Source organism: Bufo gargarizans, chromosome 1 (assembly GCF_014858855.1).
Source record: "Bufo gargarizans isolate SCDJY-AF-19 chromosome 1, ASM1485885v1, whole genome shotgun sequence".
In the NCBI taxonomy this organism is placed as follows: Eukaryota; Metazoa; Chordata; class Amphibia; order Anura; family Bufonidae; genus Bufo; species Bufo gargarizans.
Window position 1 is genome coordinate 546,589,334 of NC_058080.1, and position 22,873 is coordinate 546,612,206.

A 22,873-nucleotide genomic window follows, 5' to 3' on the forward strand; every position below is an offset into this window, starting at 1 on the left:
CCTGGAGGTTAAAAAGCTTTCAACAGCACATTTAGAAAACATCATGTACATTCTAGTTTGTAATCCTAGATCTGTCATTATTCACAGGGTTTCCTTAACTGAACAATTACATAGCTTATTAAACAATAAATCAGATGCACACCATAAAAAATCTGGATGCAAGATGACTATATACCGTGATATATCGTGCGATGCTGCACAGTAAATAACATCATGCAGGAATACTCCATGCTTAATCCTTACACCTCTCCTCTTAACCTCAGGTCAGGAGGGAGATTAGAGACAATGGGGGAGATTTACTAAAACTGACTATCAATAAGGGCTCATGTACACGACCACCCTCACTCTGGAAAACATGTCCCGTGTGTGGCCACATCTCCCAGACCAACGGCGGCTCTTCTGATCCAAACTGACTGCTACACAGTGATTTATGATGCAGTGATGTGAGTACAGTACAAAAGGCCCACAATCAGATAGGAACCGATTACATCATAAATCATTATGATGCAGTCAGTTCGGGTCAGAGGAGCCCCAATTGGTCTGAGGGGTGCAGCTGACACACAGGTTGTGTTTCCAGGACCGAGCATTGTCATTTGCCCTAAGACTGTGTAAATCTGGACACTGTCTTAATGGGAATGTGTCAGAAATTGCCTATTGTTTAGATAATGTTTCTATGTTAAACATTATTTTAACATTTTGGGCGTTTTAATTTTATTTTTTTTATTTTCCATGTCACTGGAATCCTAAAATCATGCAGTTTTTAGACTGGCCATTAGGCCTAAACAAATGTCAGGACTTTCCTTTCTTTGAAAGCTGCTAAGTGGATCATAGACATAATGCACATGAGGGGACCTCATTGACTTCTATGTGAGTTTCCTAGGCATAATCTGTTACCGTTGCAGAGGTCAGGAGGGAGCTGATAAGCTTTGACAACCACCTATTGTGAATGGTGGATCCTGTATCATCTATACAGAAAGGATATAATTAACTGTAATCCTGCCTGTGATGATAATGACATGACTGCTGAAAAGTGACCTGTACAGAAAAGGAAGCCCTGACATATTTTAGGGCTACTTGTCATTGCAAAAACAACACCATTTTTATATTTCTTAATATATATATTTTTTTAAATAGAAGCAGTGACATGAAAAAAAAATATAAATAAATAAAATAAAAATATTTAAAAAGAATGTTTAACATAAAAGCATGATTTAAAAGGGTTATCTAACTTTATAAATGATGACCTATACTCTGGATAGGTCATGAGTAGGGATGAGCGAATCGACGAGCGAATGTTTCATCCAAAGTCGTATTGCTCATCCCTAGTTATGAGCATCTGATCGGTGGGGGTCGGACACCCAGGACCCATGTCGATCAGCTGCTTGAGAGGGCCCCGGCGCTCCTTCTTGCTGCTTACCATAGACCAGTGACGTCACGACCATCGGTCTCGTGGCTTAGGCGAGCCCAGCCCCATTCAAGTGAAGGCATGTACATATGCGGCATAGCAGTGGAATCCACACTTGGATTACCTGCTAATTGCTAGGCATTGTGTACAGGCACCCTAAGTTATTAAACAAGGGTGGTACTGAGCACTTTAATAACCTGCGGCAAAAACAAAAAACCCTGAGAAGGTAATTCAAGATGTCAGCCATCTCATGGGAGTCATTAGGTCATATCATTGTCCATGCTGGTCATTATGACTGAATGCTAGATAAAATCTTAAAGTGTAACTGTCATTTTTTTTTTTGTAATGTATAAGGGCAGTGATACTGACTATTTTTGTAATATACTTTAATTACTGAAATCGTACATTTCTATTAGAAAAGAAAAACTCTCTAAAGTGGCCCATTTTGTGCCTTCGCAACATCCACCTGTCTTCAGTTTACTTAACTGTGAAGACACTGACGGCTCCTGCCCTGAAAGAGGGAGAGGCAGTGAGGGCAGCAGCAGTCAGTGTGGAGCGTGTCTCCACAGTTAAGTAAACAGAAGACAGGGGGATGTTGCTAAGGCACAAAATGGGCCACTTTAGAGATATTTTTTTCTATTAGAAATGTACGATTTCAGTAATTAAAGTATATTACAAAAATAGTCAGTATCCCTGCCCCTACACAGTACAAAAAAAAAAGAAAAAAAAAGAATGACAGTTACACTTTAAATATACTCTTATTATGCTACAAAAAGAATAAACAACATCATTATCAGTAGGTTATTTGTAAGGAATCCAACATATTGTTTGTGGAGTTGGAGCCAGTCCTAGGTGAAGTCGATATGGTAGAAATGTACCAAATCAATTTCCTGATTCAGGGGTGTATCGGTCATCAAACTCGACAACTGCTTCTGATAGCAACCAAGAAACCATAGGTGTACCCGGACTATAGTCAAAGCTGTGACTCCGTAAGTAAAAGACTATGGGGGACATTTATCAAGACCAGCGTTTGCCTCTTCCTCCGGCAGCACAGAGGCAAAAGTTAGGTAGAGTTAAAGGCTTCTACATATGTTTAGCACTTCCTCCAGCAGGCCATGCAACAGACTTGTACATCAGCTGCCTTGTTGGTGCAGATTTCAGCCATTTTCCACGCCAAAAACAAGTGTGGAAAATAATAAATGAGCCATGCCTAGCGGCCTCCCCGCCCACTCCATGCTCACTTTTCTTGCCAATCTGGAAAAGTGGCATGAACCTGAAAAAGATGCAAGTTTTACCGAACATAAGCCATGCGCCAAGACCTTTATGCCACTTTTGGTGTGATAAATATCCGCCTATATATTTACAACAGCAAATAACTACATAGAAAATAAACCTACACTTAAAAAGGGGTTAGCCAACACTAACAAATGCTCCCCCATATGATGGGCCCCTCACACTGATTCTACTTAACTGGTTCCCTGCGTTGCTCCTGGTCCCTCACCGCCACTGCTGCTTTTCCCCGTGCGCGGATGAAAATATCCGGTGTCGGGTGGGAGCAGCCAATGGCAGGCAGTGACGAGCCTCCCTAGTATTGCAAGTGACACTAGGGGGGCTCGTCCCAGTCAACGCCTGCCATTGGCTGCACAGTGACTAGCCTCCTGCTGTCCCCGATGACACCGGATGTTTTCATACTCTCACAGAGAAGCAGTGGCGGCGGTGCGGGGACCAGAAGCGGTGAAGAGGAGCGGGGAGCCAGGTAAGTAGAATCAGTATGAGGGGCCCGGCATATGGGGGAGCATTTGTTAATGTTGGATAACCCCTTTAAGGAGGTACTTATAGCCAATGAACGATAACCTGAAACGGGACTATGATGCTTACCTGCCAAAGTTTCATGCACAAAGCCATTCCCCATGCGCCATCTGTTGGAGGGGTCATTGAGCTTATAATCTCTTTTGATCCAATGTCCATAACTTGAACCTGCAAAATGAAAAATAATGAAATTTTAAGTTATTAGGATACTTTCACACGACTGTATTGTGGTGTGGAAACGTCTGACGTAGAATTCGAGGTCTGTACACAGATAAGCCCATCCATTAGGGATTAACCACGTGCGGTAAGCTGCCGTGGCAAGACTCAATATGCCATTTCTTAAAACGGATCAGAAATAGAAAAATATGTGGCTGTTTGAAAGGCAACGCAGAATCCCATTAAAACAATGGGAGGCGGATCTTACTCACATTTCCTGGAGAATTATGCTCTGAAATCTATGTGAAAAAGATGCAGTAAGGAAAAGAAAGGTGTCATTTTTAATAGTCCAGTAATTTTATAGACTAAGACATATAATTAGCAAACCACCTAATGATCATGCGATAATGATGTAGTTTAGGACAATTCATCTTACATAACATCATCACTCCATGATACGGCACAGAGGAGCAATACCGCCGCGCCTGTCTGTTTCAATGCTCTTTGTCCCATCTTTATAAGTTTCCCCAATAAAGAGTAATAAGATTTAACATTAATGCTAATTTGCCCCTTAGAGCAACAAGGGTGATGCCGTTGCACCCAAGGCTCCGCTCATCTTGTTTACAAGCCACACCCCCATCACTGACTAACAGGGCCAGGCAGTGAAGATATAGGAGCCTCGGGTGCAACAAGAGGCTAATTAGCATAATATTAAAATGCTTATTTATCAGTATTGGAGACACTTATGAAGATCGGACCAAGAGCTTTGAGATATGCTGACAAGTGCACAACTGTGCACGAGGAAGGGCTACTTTCAAGGTATGTGCACTTGAATAGTCAAGTGCAAGGCTGTAAAGTTTTTTGGGAGGTAATTTGATGGAGAGAATACTTAAAGGGTTTCTGTCACCTGAAAAATGGGTATTAAGCTGGCTGACATTAGCGATGTACTAATGTCAGCTGAACATACCTATATTAGTGCCATCTCGCTGCCTAAAGCCTTTATTGAGAAAAACAAAACTTTTATAATATGCTAATTAGCCTCTAGGAGCAGGGCATATTCTAAAAGTTAATTTTTCTCAATAAAGGCTTTAGGCAGCGAGATGGCGCTAATAGAGTTATGTTCAGCTGACATTAGCACATTGCTAATGTCAGCCAGCTTAATACCCATCTTTCAGGTGACAAAAACCCTTTAACCAGGTATTGGGTGTTCAAAATGTAAATACAATAAAAGGTAAATTCTTCTTGCAAAAAGGCCATTATACAGAGCATAAGGGGATCTTAGATGAACACTTTTTAGTTACATTTACAACTATTCCATTAGGTGAAGTACAAGTTATGTGCCACTGTGTGACCCGCATGCCAAGAGCATATTATACCTTTACAGGTCAGGCAGGATCCAGAGTATTGAAAAGTTATTTCAACTTGAATTTGTACCATTACTAATTAAGAGAAATGATCGCTAGCTTTGCCAGAGGCCTGTAATGTTCCTGTGTGGCTGCAGAAGTGAAAAATGAGAGGCACGCCCGTTCACAGATGAATAATCTTTGTAAATGCATTTGGTGATGTAAAGATAGAAGGGAAAGGCCAACAGGTAAAATTAATCATTTTTTGGGCAAAGGCCAAGCATAAAGACTTCTATCCTGAGATCAGATGTGTATCTCATCCTTAATGTGTTAGAGCGAGGATATGTTAGACAGAGATGGTGCCAGAAAGAACTTGTTACCACTCAATTCAAGCCCCAAGACAGAACGAAATAACCTCTGTATAAAAGGCTATCAACATTTGCGAGACCTTGTTTGCGCTTAGTTACTGCTTTCCCGTTTTATTGGAAGAAATGAGAAACAAATCATGAGCTGCCTGGCTCCCTAATACATTAACTAACATTTATTTGCCATATTCTTGATCAACCTTCTTAAAGGGGCACACCAATTTTAGACATTTATGGCATATTCACAAGATATGTCATAAACGTCTGATAGATTCAGGTCCAAGAGGTGGGACCCGCATCTCCAGAACAGGGGTACCCCATGCCGCCTAGGAAGGCAGCCTATAAGAAATGGCTAAAAATCATATTTCATAGATACATATTTGCATTTCCAAAAACAAACATGTCAGGAATGCCGAGAAGTCATATGATGTGTACCTTTCATTCAAGCCAAAATAAGGGCATACCTACAGGTGTCTGCGCTACAGTTCCAATTATTACTCATTACACTGAACTAGAAGGTTCACACAACTATGCTACTCCCCATCATTCTTCTAGTTTCTTTTTATTCCTAAATGCAAAATAAAGCAACTTTCTAACTAAGTCTTTCAAAAAGTGTTCATTAGAAATTTTCTACCATTTTGATTCTGCAGAGTATATGTTACTCCTTCATCTAGCTGCTGGTGCTGCTAAATATGACATAAAATCAGAACACTGCTATTGCTTCCGATTGCTCTCTGCTCCACCTTCTCTCTCTTCTCTTAGGGATCAGACCACAGAACGGAAAGAGGGGAAAGAATCCATGGAGGGCAGCTCACCATGGCTGGGGTGGGGTGGGGAATAAAGAAGGCAGTTCGCTGGGGAAGGCAGCAGCATCCTGGACATTCAGACTTCAGATAAAGCTGACATGCCCAGATCAGGGGGTCTGAAAATGAAGGCATGAAGATTGCAGACTGAAACTTAGTGCAACCTGTTTTATCCAAGGTAACCACAAAAGTTGTCAATAGCCTTAAAATAAAAAGTAATACATTTTCAGACTGATATATTTGGTATCAATTAACGGATGACCCTATAAAAGTTGTGCCTGATTTTAGATGAAATAGGAAGTTACAAATGCTTTGCACTTTTTATTTGTTATTTTTAGGGAGGAGCAAATCGTCTTCGGATGAAACATCCGACGTAGAATCGCATAAAACTTCATTAGAATACTGTTCGGAGCAGGCGCTCCGTACAGTATTACAAAGTATTGGCTCTGATGAGCTGAAGTTATTACTTCGTGAATTCTGCGAGACTTTGGGTAATATCTTCAAAAATTCACTTCTGCTGTAAAAAACCTTTTACAAAACTCAGGTTCGGTTCCAAGTAGTACCTTGGAACCAAACCAGAGTTCGATAAAAGTTTTTTTTACGCTCCGTACAGTATTCTAACAAAGTTTTATGCGAATCGACTTCGGATCTTTCGTCCGAAGTCGATTCACTCATCCCTAGTTATTTAGTTTACCCCTCTAATGACCGTCAATAGGCCTTTTTTACGGCGGTCACTAAAGGGCCGCTGCCTTTTTACAACGGCCCAGTCTAAGCACTGCACGAGTCTACCATGCATAGGAGAGCTGGCTTCCTGTTCTAATGGCCCAGAAGTGCTACTGTTAAACTTCTTAGATGCAACAGTCAATAGTGCCCATGGCATGTAAGCAGTTATAGTCCGACTGGCACTCCAGGAATGACATTGTGGGGTGTTGATCACTGTGCGCACAGGCTGCAGCCTAATTAAGGCCCCAGGTCTACCTCCAGCATGTCCTAGCAGGCCGTGACTCTTTGGAGCAGCCTGCTGGTGGATGTCAGTATAGTACTGACAGTAAAATACATTGCACTGCATGAACAGCGTAATATATTTTAGAATTGATCAAAAGATCGCCTATTATAGTCCCCTTGTGGGACTATTAAATGGTTTAAAAAAAGTTTTATTAAATAAATTAAAAATTCCAAGTAAAAAAATACACCCTTCTTCCATTGAAAAAACACTTTTTAATGGAAAATTTGCAATAAAGTCTCCATATATTTGGTATTGCGGTAGAAAAAAAAAAAAAGGGTTGTAGTCCAGTTTCTAAAAAAGTACTTTATTTCATGCGGTAAAAACTTCCAAAACACAAGACTGGTACGCGGTCCGTCTGTGTTTGGAAGTTTTTACCGCATGAAATAAAGTACTTTTTTAGAAGCTAGACTACAACCCCTTTTATCTACAGTTCAAACAGCCGAGTCCAGGCGGTGTCCGCGCTTCTCAACTTATTGGCTGCAGGTGAGCGCTGCTTTGCTTTTTTCAATTTGGTATCGCTGAGTCCATAACTACCCACACTACACAATTATCATGTAATTCATTATAAAAATTTTTTTATTAAGTCAAAATTGCTGCTTTTTGCTTATTCCCACAAGCAAAAAGAAAAGTGCTCAAAAAGTGTTACATACCCCAAAGTGAAAACTACAAGTTGTCCCGGAAAATAATTAAAATAAAAATTAAGCCCTCACACAGCTACATAGAGAAAAAAAAAAAAAAGTTATGGGTCTTAGGGTGCGGCGATGCAAAAACATTTTCTCAAATTTTTTTTTTAAAAAAGGGTTTTTATTGTGCAAAAGTAGTAAAACGTAAAAAAAATACATGTATTTGGTATTGATGTAAAAGTTATCAGGTTATTCATGCCGAAAACTGAACGCTGCAAAATTTATAACGTAAAAACCCAGTGGCAGTATAGCCATTCTTTTCCAAATGCCCTCCCAGAAAAAAAAGTTAATAAAAGTTAAAATCAGTAAGTTGTGTGTACCCCAAAATGTCAACACTAAAAACTACAACTTGTTCTGCAAATAAGAAGCCCTCATATGACCGAAAAATAAAATAGTTATAGTTTTGGGAATAGGATGATGAGAAAACGGTAAAAAATAAAATAAAATAAAAATACCACCCTGGGACTTCAACTACCCAGATATAGACTGGGAAACTGAAACTTGTATATCTCATAAAGGTAACAGGTTCTTGGCAATAACCAAAAACAATTACCTCTCCCAACTGGTTCAGGACCCGACTAGAGGGACGGCCATACTGGACTTAATATTAACCAATAGGCCCGACAGAACAACAGATGTGCAGGTTGGGGGACACCTGGGAAATAGTGACCATAAAGTAATAACCTTCCAATTATCATTCAAAAGAGCATTTCTACAGGGAGGAAGAAAAATACCAAACTTCAAAAAAGCTAAATTCAGCCAACTAAGAGAGGCCATAGGCCTAACTAAATGGGATGAAGTCCTCACAAATAAAAATACAGCCACAAAATGGGATATCTTTAAAAGCATCCTAAAATCTCATTGTGAGAGGTACATACCGTATGGGAATAAAAGGTTAAGGAACAAAAAGAAACCAATGTGGATAAACAGAACTGTAAAGAAAGCAATAAATGACAAAAAGAAAGCATATACAACACTAAAACAGGAGGGTAGCACGGAAGCATTGAAAAACTATAAGGAAAAAAATAGAACATGTAAAAAACAAATAAAAGCGGCCAAACTAGAGACCGAGAGATTAATTGCCAGAGAGAGTAAAACTAACCCTAAAATGTTCTTCAAATTATATAAATGTTAAAAAGTATAAATCTGAAGGTGTCGACCCTTTAAAGAGTAATGAGGGGGGAGTCGCAGAGAGCGACGAGGAGAAAGCAAAGCTGTTAAATATTGTTTTCTCCAATGTATTCACTGAGGAAAATAAACTGTCAGATGAAATGCCGAATGTTGAAATAAATTCCCCATTAAAAGTGTCCTGTCTGACCCAGGAAGAAGTACAACAGCGACTTAAAAATATTAAAATAGACAAATCGCCAGGAACGGATGGCATACACCCCCTTATTTCTGATATTTGCAGACTCTATACTGACAGGGAATGTCCCACAGGATTGGTGCATGGCAAATGTGGTGCCAATATTCAAAAAGGGTCCAAAAACAGAGCCTGGAAACTATAGGCCGGTAAGTTTAACATCTGTTGTGGGTAAACTGTTTGAAGGTTTTCTGAAGGATGCTATGTTAGAGCATCTTAACGGAAAAAAGCAAATAACGCCATATTAGCATGGCTTCGTGAGGGATCGGTCATGTCAAACTAATTTGATCAGTTTCTATGAGGAGGTAAGTTCTAGACTTGCACAGCGGCGAATCAATGGATGTCGTGTATCTGGACTTCTCCAAAGCATTTGACACTGTACAACATAAAAGGTTAGTATATAAAATGAGAATGCTCGGACTGGGAGAAAACGTCTGTATGTGGGTAAGTAACTGGCTCAGTGATAGAAAACAGAGGGTGGTTATTAACGGTACACACTCAGATTGGGTCACTGTCACTAGTGGGGTACCTCAGGGGTCAGTACTGGGCCCTATTCTCTTCAATATATTTATTAATGATCTTGTAGAAAGCTTGCATAGTAAAGTATCAATTTTCGCAGATGACACTAAACTGTGTAAAGTAATTAACACTGAAGAGGACAGTATACTACTACAGAGGGATCTGGATAGATTGGAGGCTTGGGATGATAAGTGGCAGATGAGGTTTAACACTGACAAATGTAAAGTTATGCACATGGGAAGTAATAATGCAAGTCACCCGTATATACTAAATGGTAAAACACTCGGTAACACTGACATGGAAAAGGATCTAGGAATTTTTATAAACAGCAAACTAAGCTGCAAAAACCAGTGTCAGGCAGCTGCTGCCAAGGCCAACAAGATAATGGGTTGCATCAAAAGGGGCATAGATGCCCGTGATGAGAACATAGTCCTACTACTTTACAAATCATTAGTCAGACCACACATACTGTGTACCGTTCTGGGCTCCTGTAAACAAGGCAGACATAGCAGAGCTGGAGAGGGTCCAGAGGAGGGCAACTAAAGTAATAACTGGAATGGAGCAACTACAGTACCATGAAAGATTATCAAAATTAGGGTTATTCACTTTAGAAAAAAAGACGACTGAGGGGAGATCTAATTACTATGTATAAATATATCAGGGGTCAGTACAGAGATCTATCCCATCATCTATTTATCCCCAGGACTGTGACGAGGGGACATCCTCTGCGTCTGGAGGAAAGAAGGTTTGTACACAAACATAGAAGAGGATTCTTTACGGTAAGAGCAGTGAGACTATGGAACTCTCTGCCTGGGGAGGTGATGATGGGGAGTACAATAAAGGAATTCAAGAGGGGCCTGGATGTATTTATGGAGTGTAATAATATTACAGGCTATAGCTACTAGAGAGGGGTCATTGGTCCAGGAAGTTATTCTGATTGCCTGATTGGAGTCGGGAAGGAATTTTCTATTCCCCTTAAGTGAGGAAAATTGGCTTCTGACTCACATTTTTTTTTGCCTTCCTCTGGATCAACTTGCAGGACTGACAGGCCGAACTGGATGGACAAATGTATTTTTTCGGCCTTATGTACTATGTTACTATGTAAAATAAAAAAAAAAAGCTTAGTCATTAAAGGGGTTGTGTTACTTCAGCAAATAGCATTTACCACGTAGAGAAAGTTAATACAAGGCACTTACTAATGTATTGCGATTGTCCATATTGTCTCCTTTACTGGCTTAATACATTTTTCCATCACATTATACACTGATCGTTTCCAGGGGTTATGACCACCCTCCTATCCAGCAGCAGTGGTCGTGCTTGCACACTACAGGAAAAAGCGCCAGCTTCACCGATGGCCGGAACTATGGAAGCACACATAGGCACACATGCACAGCTGCTCCTGTCACCTCAGTAGATGTAAACCCTGGAAATGAGCAGTGTATAATGAGATGGAAAAATGAATTAAGCCAGCAAAGCAGGCAATATAGACAGACAATCACAGTACATTAGTAAGTGCCTTGTATTAACTTTGCCTACATGATAAATGTAATTTGCTGAAGTGACACAACCACTTTAAAAAAGGTGTCATCCAATGGTGCAGGCTCGGGCTTGAGAGTGATTGTGCCAGGTGAGATGTCCGGCAGTGTCAATCAAGGGGGGTGGAGAGCCTCCTGAGCAGAGGGACCAGCCTGATGAACCAAGTCTGATCGATTTGCTCATCTCCAATGTTAATAATATATTAATAATAATCCCTGTTCTATTTCCTGCAGCACTTTGTAAGGATTACTTCCATCAGAAAAGTGCAGTAGACAGTCTTCTTACAAGTTCATCATTAAACACCGGCAATAAAAGAAATAAAATAGTGTTAACGAGAAGAATGACAAGGCGACACTAGGATTTCCATCATTATTGCCGACATCGTTTACTATGATTTTACAGCACAAACATAAAGGTGAGTAGATGATTAGTCCTTGTGCAGGACGCTGTCAAGCATTTATCACCAGTCGCTGCCGCCTCGAAGTCTGTCTTGTTACTACCGCCTAAAATATTCCTGTACGGGCCCAGGACAAATTATCTTGACACTGTGAAACCTTTTCCAAGAAAAGCATTTATCAGCTATACACAGCATTGGTGATAAATGTATGATCGCGGGGAGCCCAGAGGAGATCACAAAAAAAAAAAAGAGGAAGGGGTTGGGGGTCCAACCCCCCCCCAAATCCCCTTGAACAGTGATCAAGCATGCACACTGCCTCTTTAATTCAAGTTTGTGGGACAAACTGAGACAGTTAAGTGCAGCACTAATCACAGGTCAGGCAGCTTGAACCCTTGGACATCAGGCTCCAAGGAAGCCATCACAGAAAAGATTGTATTGGGCAGCCATGTTATACACTCTCTCGGTCAGTTTTATGAAATACATATGCCCCAATGGAGCATATGTTCAGGCTCCCATTTATACTACTTCAAATAAAATGGATATTTCTTACCTGGGAGCTTTCTGTTCCTGGCACAGCTAGTAGACAGCATTCAGTACTCAATAGAGAACATTTACAGAAACCAACACTATTGACAGGTATAGAGTCCACCACGTCATTCCTTCCTTCTGCTAAATTCCATGTACATATCCGGAGATCTCTACCCTGACTAAAGAAGAGAATGGCAGTCCAAATTAATTCTAACATAATTTTTTTTTTAAAGTAACTAGCAATTGTAACATAAAGAAAAATATGGCAAAGGGCAGGTTCAGACATTTCCACTCCAGAAATCAGTAGCAAATTATGGTACAATACAAGTTTTGAAAAACTGCGGCAGCATCAGGTGTTGCATGCAGATTTTGTAGTAGATTAGGTGTGGATTTTCCACAAATCCCTGGCAAAATTCACAGCAGAATTTGTCCACAATGTCTGGACTTACACTTACAGGCCACAACAATTCACTAGTTTTCACCTTCCTTGCCCAGGCCATTTTTTTGCAAATCTGACATGTGTCACTTTATGTGGTAATAACTTTGGAATAACTTTGGAAGACTTTTACTTATCCAGTCCATTCTGAGAATTTTTTCTCATGACACATTGTACTTCACGACAGTGCTAAATTTGAGTCAATATCATTTTTCCTTTATTCATAAAAAAAATCCCAAATTTACCCAAAATTTGGAAAAATTCACAATTTTCTAAATATGAATTTCTCTACTTTTAAGACAAATCGTAATGCATCATAAAATAGTTATCAGTCATCATTCCCCATATGTCTGCTTTATGTTGGCATCATTTAGCAAATTTTCTTTTATTTTTTTAGGACATTAAAAGTCTTGGAAATTTAGAAGCCATATTTAACATTTTCAACTAAATTTCCAAAACCATTTTTTTTAAGCACCAATTCAGATATAACGTGATTTTGAGCGGCTTAGGTAATGGAAACCACCCATAAATGACCCCATTTTAGAAACTAAGCCAATTATTCAAAACTGATATTACAAACTTTGTTAACCCTTTAGGTGTTCCACAAGAATTAAAGGAAATTGAGGCAACATTTCAAAATTTCATTTATTATGCAGATTTTTCATGTTTTTTTCTTGCAACACAGCAAGGGTCAACAGCAAACTAAACTCAATATACATTACTCCAATTTTGCAGTTTACAGAAATACCCCATATGTGGTGGTAAACTGCTCTATGGGCACATGGCAGTGGTCAGAAGGAAAGGAGCGCCATATGGATTTTGGAGGCAGATTTTGCTAGAATGGTATTTGAAGATGTACCCCTACAGTGGAAACCCTTAAAAAGTGACCTCATTTTGGAAACTACACCCTTAAAAGAATATCTTAAGGGGAGGTACTGAGAACTTTGGCCCTCTAAGCGTTTTACAGAATTTGAAAACACTTGGCTATGAAAATGAAAAGTTTCATTTCTTCCAATAAAATGTTTATTTAGCCCCAAATTTTTCATTTTCACAAGGGATAACATGAGAAAAAGCACCCCATAATTCATTGCCCATTTTCTCCTGAATACGGCAACACCCCATATGTGGTGGTAAACTGCTGTGGGGACACATGGCAGGACTCAGAATGGAAGGAGCGCCATATGGCTTTTGCAGCACAGATTTTGATGGATTGGTTTATGGGCGCCATTGGTTTTTATTTTTTGAGCGATTGTCTTATGTTGGGGCTAATTTTTTGCAGTATGAGGTGACCTTTTCATTGGTACCATTTTAGGGTACATAAGACTTTTTGATTGCTTGGTATAAAATGTTTTGTGAGGGAGCATATAATGTGATATTTTTATAGAGCAGTTTGTTACGGACGTGACAATACTCAATATGTCTATCATTTTAATTTTTGTTAAGTTTCACACAGTAAATGCATTTTTTAACAGAATTAAATCTTGTTTTTTAGTTTTGATCGGGCACCGCAGTGCTCGGGCTGAACACATCGGGATGTTCGGGTGCTTGACCGAGCAACCGAGTATAATGGAAGTCAGTCAATGGGAGAACCAGAGCATTAAACCAGGTAACCCCCTGCTCTGAAGAGGGGAGGGTGCCTGGGTCATAGGAAAATGTCAGTAATTTATGGAAACACCACAGAAATGGTTCTATAACAGGATGGGGAGGATGTCTGGATGAATTTTGGACTTGCCGTTCGCTGCTGGGAACGATGTTGTCCGAATAGTATGCCACTTTTACAAACTGACAATAATATGCACAAAACTGAATAAAAAAAAAAAAAAAAAAAAAAGATTTTAGAGGAAAAATTTATAGGAAACAAGTGCAAGTGCTGGCAAAAATTACAAGGAAGAGGCACTCCGATACAACCTGTATACCACATAGGAGGGCCTCATTCACATTGTGGTACAATTGTTCATGTAGTGGGACTCCTATACTCAAAGCCTATGCACTAAGTGAAAGGGCTGCCAAAAATTACAAGGAACTGGCACCAGGGCCGGCCTTAGGTGTTCAGGCGCCCTGTGCGAGCTAACCTTGTGGCACCCCCCCCCCCAAAAAAAATAGAAAAAAAAACATTGCTTGTTGCTGGCATCATGGCATAGGCTGGCTGGCTTTCCAACCAAGTAGTTACCAGTCCGCACACCCCAAAGGCCGGTGTAACGTTATACCTACCTACTTCGTGAGATTTCCCTACCCTCGTCACTTCCGGTCGCACCGGACATGACGTAAGGAGGTGTACAGTGCAGCGCCGCGCAGGCGGATAGGGTAGGGAAATTATGGGCCAGTGCGCAGGCACAGTGATCGGATGGATGTTCTCAGCTGAACACCGGCCGACACTGCGCATGCACCGGGAGCCTCACCAGCGGTTAGGGAAGGGAAAAATTACGTACGGGCCAGTGCTTTTTCCCTACCCTAACCGCTGGTGAGGCTCCCAGCGCATGCGCAGTGTAGGCCGGTGTCCAGCTGAGAACATCCATCCGATCACCGCGCCTGCGCACTGGCCCATAATTTTTCCCTACCCTAACCGCCGGCGAGGCTCCCAGCGCATGCGCACTCTGCTGTGAAATTTCCCTAACCCGTCGTTGTGCGCCTGCGTGGCGCTGCAGGCTCCTGGCGCATGCGCACTCTGCTGTGAAATTTCCCTAACCCATCGTTGTGCGCCTGCGCGGTGCCGATTACCTCCTCACGTTATGTCCGTTGCGACAGAAAGTGACGAGAGTAGGGAAATCTCACGAGGTAGGGAAGTATAACGTTATACCGGCCCTGGTGTGCCATCATTAATTTTCCCTCCATGGGCACAACAATGTTAGCACCTGTGTCTATAACATAAGTCAGAAGGTGCTAGAAAACACAATGGGAAGATTTATCATTCCCCCTGCACCAGAATTGTGGAACTAAGAAGCCACACATTTTTGCACAAGCTTTGTTTTGCTAAAACAATTGTGACTTTTTGGTCAATCTTGCCACTTTGCTAAATTGGGCAGGGTATGGATCAGTTTTCTAGTGCATGTAAATTACTATAAGGTAATTTACCTTATAGTCCGGTTCAACAGTCTCCGGAACAGTCCTTCAGTCTCTCTGGGCTGGGGCGGGCTGTAGTCGGCAGACCTTGACGCAGTAAGTGACACAGGAACAAGCGGGATGCGAGCAGAGCGCCTGCTGCTCCAGTCCTACACACTGGCCAATCAGCAGCACGATCTTTGCGCTGCGAAAAGCTGATTGGCCAGTGTGAACTGTGAAATGGTGCAGACGTGCCAGACCCACGGCACGGAGGATCATAAGGTGACAGGTCAGACACAGGGGAGGAGGAATCAGGTCAGACAGGGGAGGGGGCGGGGGGCCCGCCACGAGGCAGAACACAAGTGCCGCCTCGCCTGCCGCATATTACACTGCGAGCTGTTGGCCGCTCGGCGCCCCTGTTGCTATGGCGCCCGCAAACCCCAAAGGCCGGCCCTGCCTTTATGTTCAGCCGCTTTCCTGTGGTGGAGTCGAGAAGTCATGGTCAATCCAGGCCTTTTTCATTTTTATAAGAGTCAACCTGTCAGTTCACAGTCGGATACGCTTATCTGTTATAATGCCACCAGCAGCACTAAATACCCGCTCAGACAAAACGCTGAGGGCAGGGCAGCACCTCCAGAGCGTAGAGCGCCAGTTCGTGCCACGTGTCCAGCTTAGACACCCAGCAGTTGTAAGGCACTGGGGGATCATTGAGGACGCTGACACAGCCTGCTATGTACTCCTTCACCATCTTCCAAAATTTTTCTCTCCTTGTGACAGTAGGCCGCGTATCAGGGTGAGGGTGCTGGCGGGGTGTCATAAAACTGTCCCAGGCTTTGGAGAGTGTTGCCCCTCCTCTGTTGGAACTGCTGTGTGTTCCCCTTGTCTACCATCCTCGCTTGGCCAAGGAACTATGGACTCAGCCACCAGCGTTGTCAGATGTAAATTTTTTTAACAATTTTTCAACAAGGATCTTCTGGTATTGTACAGTTTTGCTCATCCTCTCCACCAGGGTAACGAGAGATGAGAAGTTCTCTTTGTAGTGGGGGTCGAGAAGGTGAACAACCAGTAATCCGTATTGTCTAAAATGTGTATAACGCGCGCGTAGGGGGAAAAGCAGCCTAACATGAAGTCAGCCATGTATGCCAGAGTATCAACAGGCAGGACTTCGCTGTCGTCATCAGGAGGCTCACTCTCAATCTCCTCATCCTCTTCTGCCCACCTATGCTGAACAGAGAGAATTAAACTTCGATGGGTACTACCCTCTGTAGCGGAGGCAACCATCTCCTGCTTCTCCTCATCGTCCAATTCGCACTGAGAAGACGAATTAAGGGTGGTCTGGCTATCACCCAGTGTAATGTCTTCCCTTATTTCCACCTCTTCCACATGCAAAGCGTCGTCCTTAATTGTGAGCAGCGCGTGTTTCAGTAGACACAGAAATGGAATGGTGACGCTGATAATAGCGGTATCGCCGCTCACCATCTGTATTGATTGCTCAAAGTTTCTTAAAACCTCACAGAGGTCAGACATCCATACCCACTCCTCGCTTGTGAAAAGCGGAAGCTGACTGGAAAGGCGACGACCATGTTGCAGCTGGTGTTCCACTACTGCCCTCTGCTGCTCACAAAGCCTGGCCAACATGTGGAACGTGGAGTTCCAGCACGTGCTCACGTCGCACAACCGCCGGTGAGCTGGTAATTTCAAGCACTGTTGACAGACCGGCTGAAGCGGTTGGTGACTTGATGAAATGTGCACACACGGGGTGCAACTTCACCAATAGCTCAGGCAAATTGGGGTAGGTTTTGAGAAACCGCTGAACCACAAAGGTTGAAGACGTGGGCAAAGCATGGGATGTGTCTAAGCTTGCCGAGCTCCAAAGCCACCACCAAGGTATGGCCATTATCAGTCACAGCTCAGTCTGGTCTCTTATCCACAGCCCTGCGGCGATGCGCTGTTTGCCCGCTGAGCATATCAGCTTCCGCGAGGCCTGTTGCCGCTTCCCCACTACAGTGCTACACTGCTTCCAGCTATCAACTGATGAATGACTGGTGCTGCACGTGGATAATTCGGAGGAGGAGGCGAAGGAGGAGAAGTGGGGGTTGGAGCCACTAGCGTAAGTTCTGGCGGAAATCCCGATCGACATAGGGCCTGCAATCCTTGGCGTCGGTAGCACCTATGCCATCCCAGGGTGCGACTTGCTCGCAGCCTCCACAGCATTCACCCAGTGTGCAGTCAGGGAAATGTAGCATCCCTGGCCGAATGCACTTGTCCATGTGTCTGTGGTTAGGTGGACCTTCACAGTAACTGCGTTGCTCAGGGCACATGTGATGTTACAGAACACATGTTGGTGTAAGGCGGGCACGGCACACCTTGAAAAATAGTGTCAGCTGGGGACTGCGTAACGCAGGACAGCCGCCGACATCAGGCTGCGGAAGGCCTCAGTGTCCACAAGCCTACTAAATGGCAACATTTCAAGGGCCATTAATTTGGAAAGCTGCACATTTAGTGCTATGGCCTGTGGGCGGGTGGCTGGGTATTTTCGCTTGCGATCAAAGGCCTGGGGTAAGGACATTTGGACGCTGCGCTGGGACATGGAAGTGGATGTGGTCGCCCTTGGTGCTTGCAAAGGTCCAGGTGCAGGGCGGGAGGCATCCGGGCCTGCGTCTTAAACAGGGGATTGGCCAGCACATAACATAGGGGAAGAGGCGGCAGTGGTGTGACCAGCAGACACAAATTGTGGACCTAGGAGTTCGTCCAACTTATTACGGTGCTTGGATGCCATGTGGCGATCATGCAGGTGGTGGTGAGGTTGTTAGTGTTCACGCCCCGGCTCATTTTCGTATGGCACAGGTTGCATCTACCCCTTTTCAAGAGATATTTCCGAAAGGGAGATCCCTCCCCCCTCTGTACTGCTCTCCTCGCTCGGCTTGCCACCTTCCCAGCTTGGGTCAGTGACCTGATCGTCCGCCACCTCCTCTTCCACTTCCTCACTCTGATCATCCTCCCTATTTGTTGACCTAACCACAACCTCAGTGATTGCCAACTGTGTCTCATCCTCTTGAGACAGTAATTGCGGTTGACTCATTGGCAATTGTGTCTCATCATCATCCACCTCATTAAACACTAATTGCCGTTCACCACCGTCATGTTCTTGTGACTGTGGATGCTCAAGAGGTTGGGAATCAGGGCACAAGATCTCATGTCCCTCTTCAAGCGTGCTTGGTGAGAGGGCCAAATCAAGTGATGGCGCTGAAAAGAGCTCCTCGAAAGGGTGTTGGATCACTTGTTTGGCCACACTGTAAATGGTGGGAGGAAGGAGGATCAGGGTGAGGATTGTGTGGACCAGACGACTGGCTACTAAGACTGGACTTGGAGGAAAACAGGGTGGTGCTTAACCGACTGGAAGCATCATCTGCTGCAATCCAACCGACCACCAGCTCGCACTAGGCTGACTTCAAGAGTGGTGTCCTGTGCCGCCCTGCAAACTGGGAGATGAAGCTAGGTATCTTGGATGATTGTTTTTCTTGTGCTCTGGCAGCAGGAACAGTTAATCTGCGCCCAGGGCCACGGCCTCTGCGTGCACCATCGGCATCACGGCCACTTCCCCGTCCCCTACTGCTCGCCTTCTTCATTTTAAATGCGATATATTCTTGAAAGTATATCACACGTTCAGTAGCGTAGGATTTGGAAGTGTATGTGCAAAATAATTTACAACAATATTTGTGATGAGGAAATGTTATACAGGACAGGCACCACAGGTAATGTCACAGTTCGCAGTGTCTACAGAAAAACTGCACTGGATGTCACTGATACTTTAGGGATGCGCACACTTTAAACAGGAGATGTGGCGCAGATAATTTAACTGTCCACAGCGACCTATTACACGGTATTTATAGCAGGATGCGCTAAAAATAAATATTGCTGCTGTCACAGACACACACACAATACTCCTTAAAAGGACTTGGGTCTCTGAAAAGTTTTTTTGTATAAAAATCTTCCTATTACACGCCCTACAGTGTCTGTCTTTTCCCATGCACAGCTCTCCCTAACACTGAGCAATTGAGCGCAGGTTGCGCTACAAAAATATATTGCTGCTGTCACACACACAATAGTCCGAACAAGGACTTTTGGGTCTCTGAAACGTTTTTTGTACACTTATAATATTCGATTACACTCCCTACACATTCTGTCCCTTCCTATCCTCAGCTCCCCCTGACTTCATCAGTCGAACACGCATCATCGGGTGCTATCCGTGTTCCGGCCAGCCAATCACTGTAATGCCAATAGCCAACATGGCTACTGGCATTACAGTGAAGGCAGTACTTACCTGCACGTTTATTGGCTGCTTAGCAGCCGCGAAACGTACAGGGAGGAGACTTGAGCATAGCGCTCGAGCACATGCGGTGCCGAGCATAGCAATGCTCGAACCAAACTGGTATTCGGCCAAGCATGCTCACTCAACACTATTAACAACAGCTATATTGTTTTCATTTTTTGGGCAATTGTCTTAGGTAGGGTCTCATTTTTTTGCGGGATGAGATGACTGTTTGATTGGTATCATTTTCGGCTAAATACGCCTTTTTGATCGCTTAGTATTACACTTTTTGTGAGAGAAGGTGACCAAAAATGTGTTTTTTGGCAGAGTTTTATTTTTTACTGCGTTCCCCTGACAGGGTGGATCATGTGATATGTTTATAGAGTCGGTCGATACGGATGCAGCAATACCTAATATGTAAACTTTTCAGTTTTTTCCTATTTTTTTTATTACTTAATTATGGGAAAAGAACCTTTTATTCTTTACTTGAAACTTTTTTATTTTAGAAAACTTTTTTTTTCCCCACAACTTTTGGGGGTCTGATCCCCTGTGCAATGCATTACAATACTTCTGTATTGTAATGCATTGGCTGTAAGTGTATTACAGTTTGTAATACACTTCCAGCCTGTGAGATCCAGGGGGCTGGATCTCATAGGCTTACATGGAAGGCAGCCCTGATACCTATGGAAGGCATCGGGCTGCCTTCCCTGCCATCGGGTTCCCGTCATAGCAGCGCGGGACCCGATGGGGAAAGAGGGAGCTCCCTCTCTTCACACACCCCGCAGTCAGCACTGACCGCGGCATAGTGAGGGTTAATGCGTCAGCATCAGTGTTTTCACAGATGCCGGCACATTCAGCAGGGGTCCGGCTAACGGGAACAGCCGGTCCCCTGCAGCTGATCGGGCGGGTGCAGCTCCTGCACCCGCCCGATCAGCGCGCCATAGTACTACGGCGTTGTCTATTATAGAGCTGGTTGGAAAGGGGTTAATAATATAGTATCTTTGTCTAGGTTACAACAGTGACAGGAGAGCCATTCAAAGAAGACCCATCACCTCTCCTGACATGTCTAATTAGTAACTACTTACATTTCCCCATCTAACAAAAAATCCTGGAGCATCTATTCCTATGACACTGCTGTGCCATTCCTTTATTATTCCTGCTAGAAGTTATAAGTGAATTACTAGCAGTTTTCAATGAAGGTCCAGATAGGTGTTACTAGTTGGGGGGGGGGGGGGGGGTGTCTCTGCACAGTCTGACACTGGCAGAACTGATTAGATAAAAAAAGAGTATGCAGGAGTATGTCAGGAGAGGTGACAGCTCCTCTTTAAATGCACGTTTCAGATTAATTTTCAATTAGTATTGAAATATATCAAAAGCCACAATAAGATGCAATAGGGATACATTGCAGAACCTATGAAGTAATTCGCTGACAGACCAGGTTCACAGCGAGTATTTATTTAATTAAGCCAAAGCAAGGAACAGATTATAGGGGGTGATTTATTAAGACCCACCACGCCAGAAACAGGTGTTATATAGTCACACAAACCTGTTTTAAACACTCCTAAATTTAGACGCATGCTGAGTTTCTACACCACCCTTGCCACAGGGGATTGGCGGAGGCAGAGTGGGGGCATGATGTGGACTGGGTCATCGGCCTTGGCACATTCACTGTCATTTATGCCATTTTCCTTTAGATCTGCTCCATCTAGGCACTGGAGTAGATTTCCATCTAGGCACTGGAGTAGATTTCCATCTAGGCACTGGAGTAGATTTCCATCTAGGCACTGGAGTAGATTTCCATCTAGGCACTGGAGTAGATTTCCATCTAGGCACTGTGCATCTAGGCGCACAGACTGGTGGAGGAGGCACCTCATTTATGACGAGACCTGAGCCTCCTCATAAATAAAGCACATGCTCTAGCGCAGGGGGTATCAAAGAAAGTCTTTGATAAATGACTCCCATACTTATTTTTTTCTTTTAGCTCATTTACCTTATTAGTCTATCTCTAGAAGGAAGGGTGTGGATCCAGAAGACAGATTTGCCACCATGTCCATTCAACACAGTCTCTGCTCGCCTCGTATTTAGATTCCACACGTGAATCTCTCCAATGGAAGAACTAGGTATATTAGGACAGGGAAAAAAGAAATTAAGATACATTAATCAATATATTTATAATATGAATACAGTGTATGTATAACCATATGTACGTAAGCATGTATGATAAATCACAAGTAGTAATACTTTTTCACATAGCAGTAGATGAATGGTTGTTTCCTAAAGGAAAACTTGGTTCCTTCTAAGATCCTCTGTTAATCAATACCTAGGGGTATCTCAAAATGAGTGCAGGCAGTTGAAGGTAGGTGAGAAATAAGTCAATTACTAAAATGTGTCTTTCAAAACTTCTGCTTCATCCCCCCCTCACATATCAAAGCTGCATGTCAACTACATAAACAGTGGGAAAGCCATAGGAGGATACCGATACAATCAAATATTTAAAGGACACATATTAAGATGTGCATACCATTTCCAAAGGCTTCATGTAAATGAACACAAACATAACGACAACTTACAACAGTTGAAGTGACCTAAAGAAAATAAACATGCAGCATACAGACTATTCAGAACCAACTCGGTCATGGGGTCATGCAAGAAGGGTGCTCCGTAAAATAAATTCTGCTACCGATGGAGAGCCCGAAAGGATGCACGCTGCCTCGCAACACCAAAAAGCTGTAGACGTTAGGAAGTGTCATTAGAAATAGGGATTCTGTGCAAGTGGAAAACCTCTGCATGACTACTCACCCAGAGAAAAGAAGAGGTGGACACGGCTTGTGAACGTTACAACTGAAGTGCAAGCAGTTGATTTCTGCACCAACACCTCTAAGATCAAATTTCGGATCTGGAGGTGGAAGAGCCATCTTCAGAATCTAAGAAGAAATAATATAAAGTCACTGGTGCCCTGAGTTCAAATCTGACCAAGGACAACATCTGCCTGGAGTCTGTATGTTCTCCCCATGTTTGTCCGGGTTTCCTCAGGTTACTCCGGTTTCCTCCCACACTCCAAAGACATACTGATAGGGACCTTAGATTGTGAGCCCAATGGGGACAGCGTGATGCTAAAGTCAGTAAAGCGCTGCGGAATATGTCAGCGCTATATAAGTGATATGAGCATGAGA

At 43.1% G+C, this 22,873-nt stretch overlaps 1 protein-coding gene across 1 annotated transcript in view; it reads right to left on the reverse strand.

Annotated features, from left to right (window-relative positions):
- The window catches only part of GNB1L (G protein subunit beta 1 like), a 48,786-nt gene that overhangs the window by 20,129 nt on the left and 5,784 nt on the right, over positions 1–22,873 (reverse strand). The window contains exons 2-5 of the mRNA XM_044290004.1: positions 22,500–22,624; positions 21,691–21,816; positions 11,936–12,092; positions 3,284–3,382 (exon numbers count right to left, since the gene is read on the reverse strand). Coding sequence (XP_044145939.1) covers positions 3,284–3,382; positions 11,936–12,092; positions 21,691–21,816; positions 22,500–22,624 — 507 coding nt within the window. The remainder of the gene's footprint in view (positions 1–3,283; positions 3,383–11,935; positions 12,093–21,690; positions 21,817–22,499; positions 22,625–22,873) is intronic.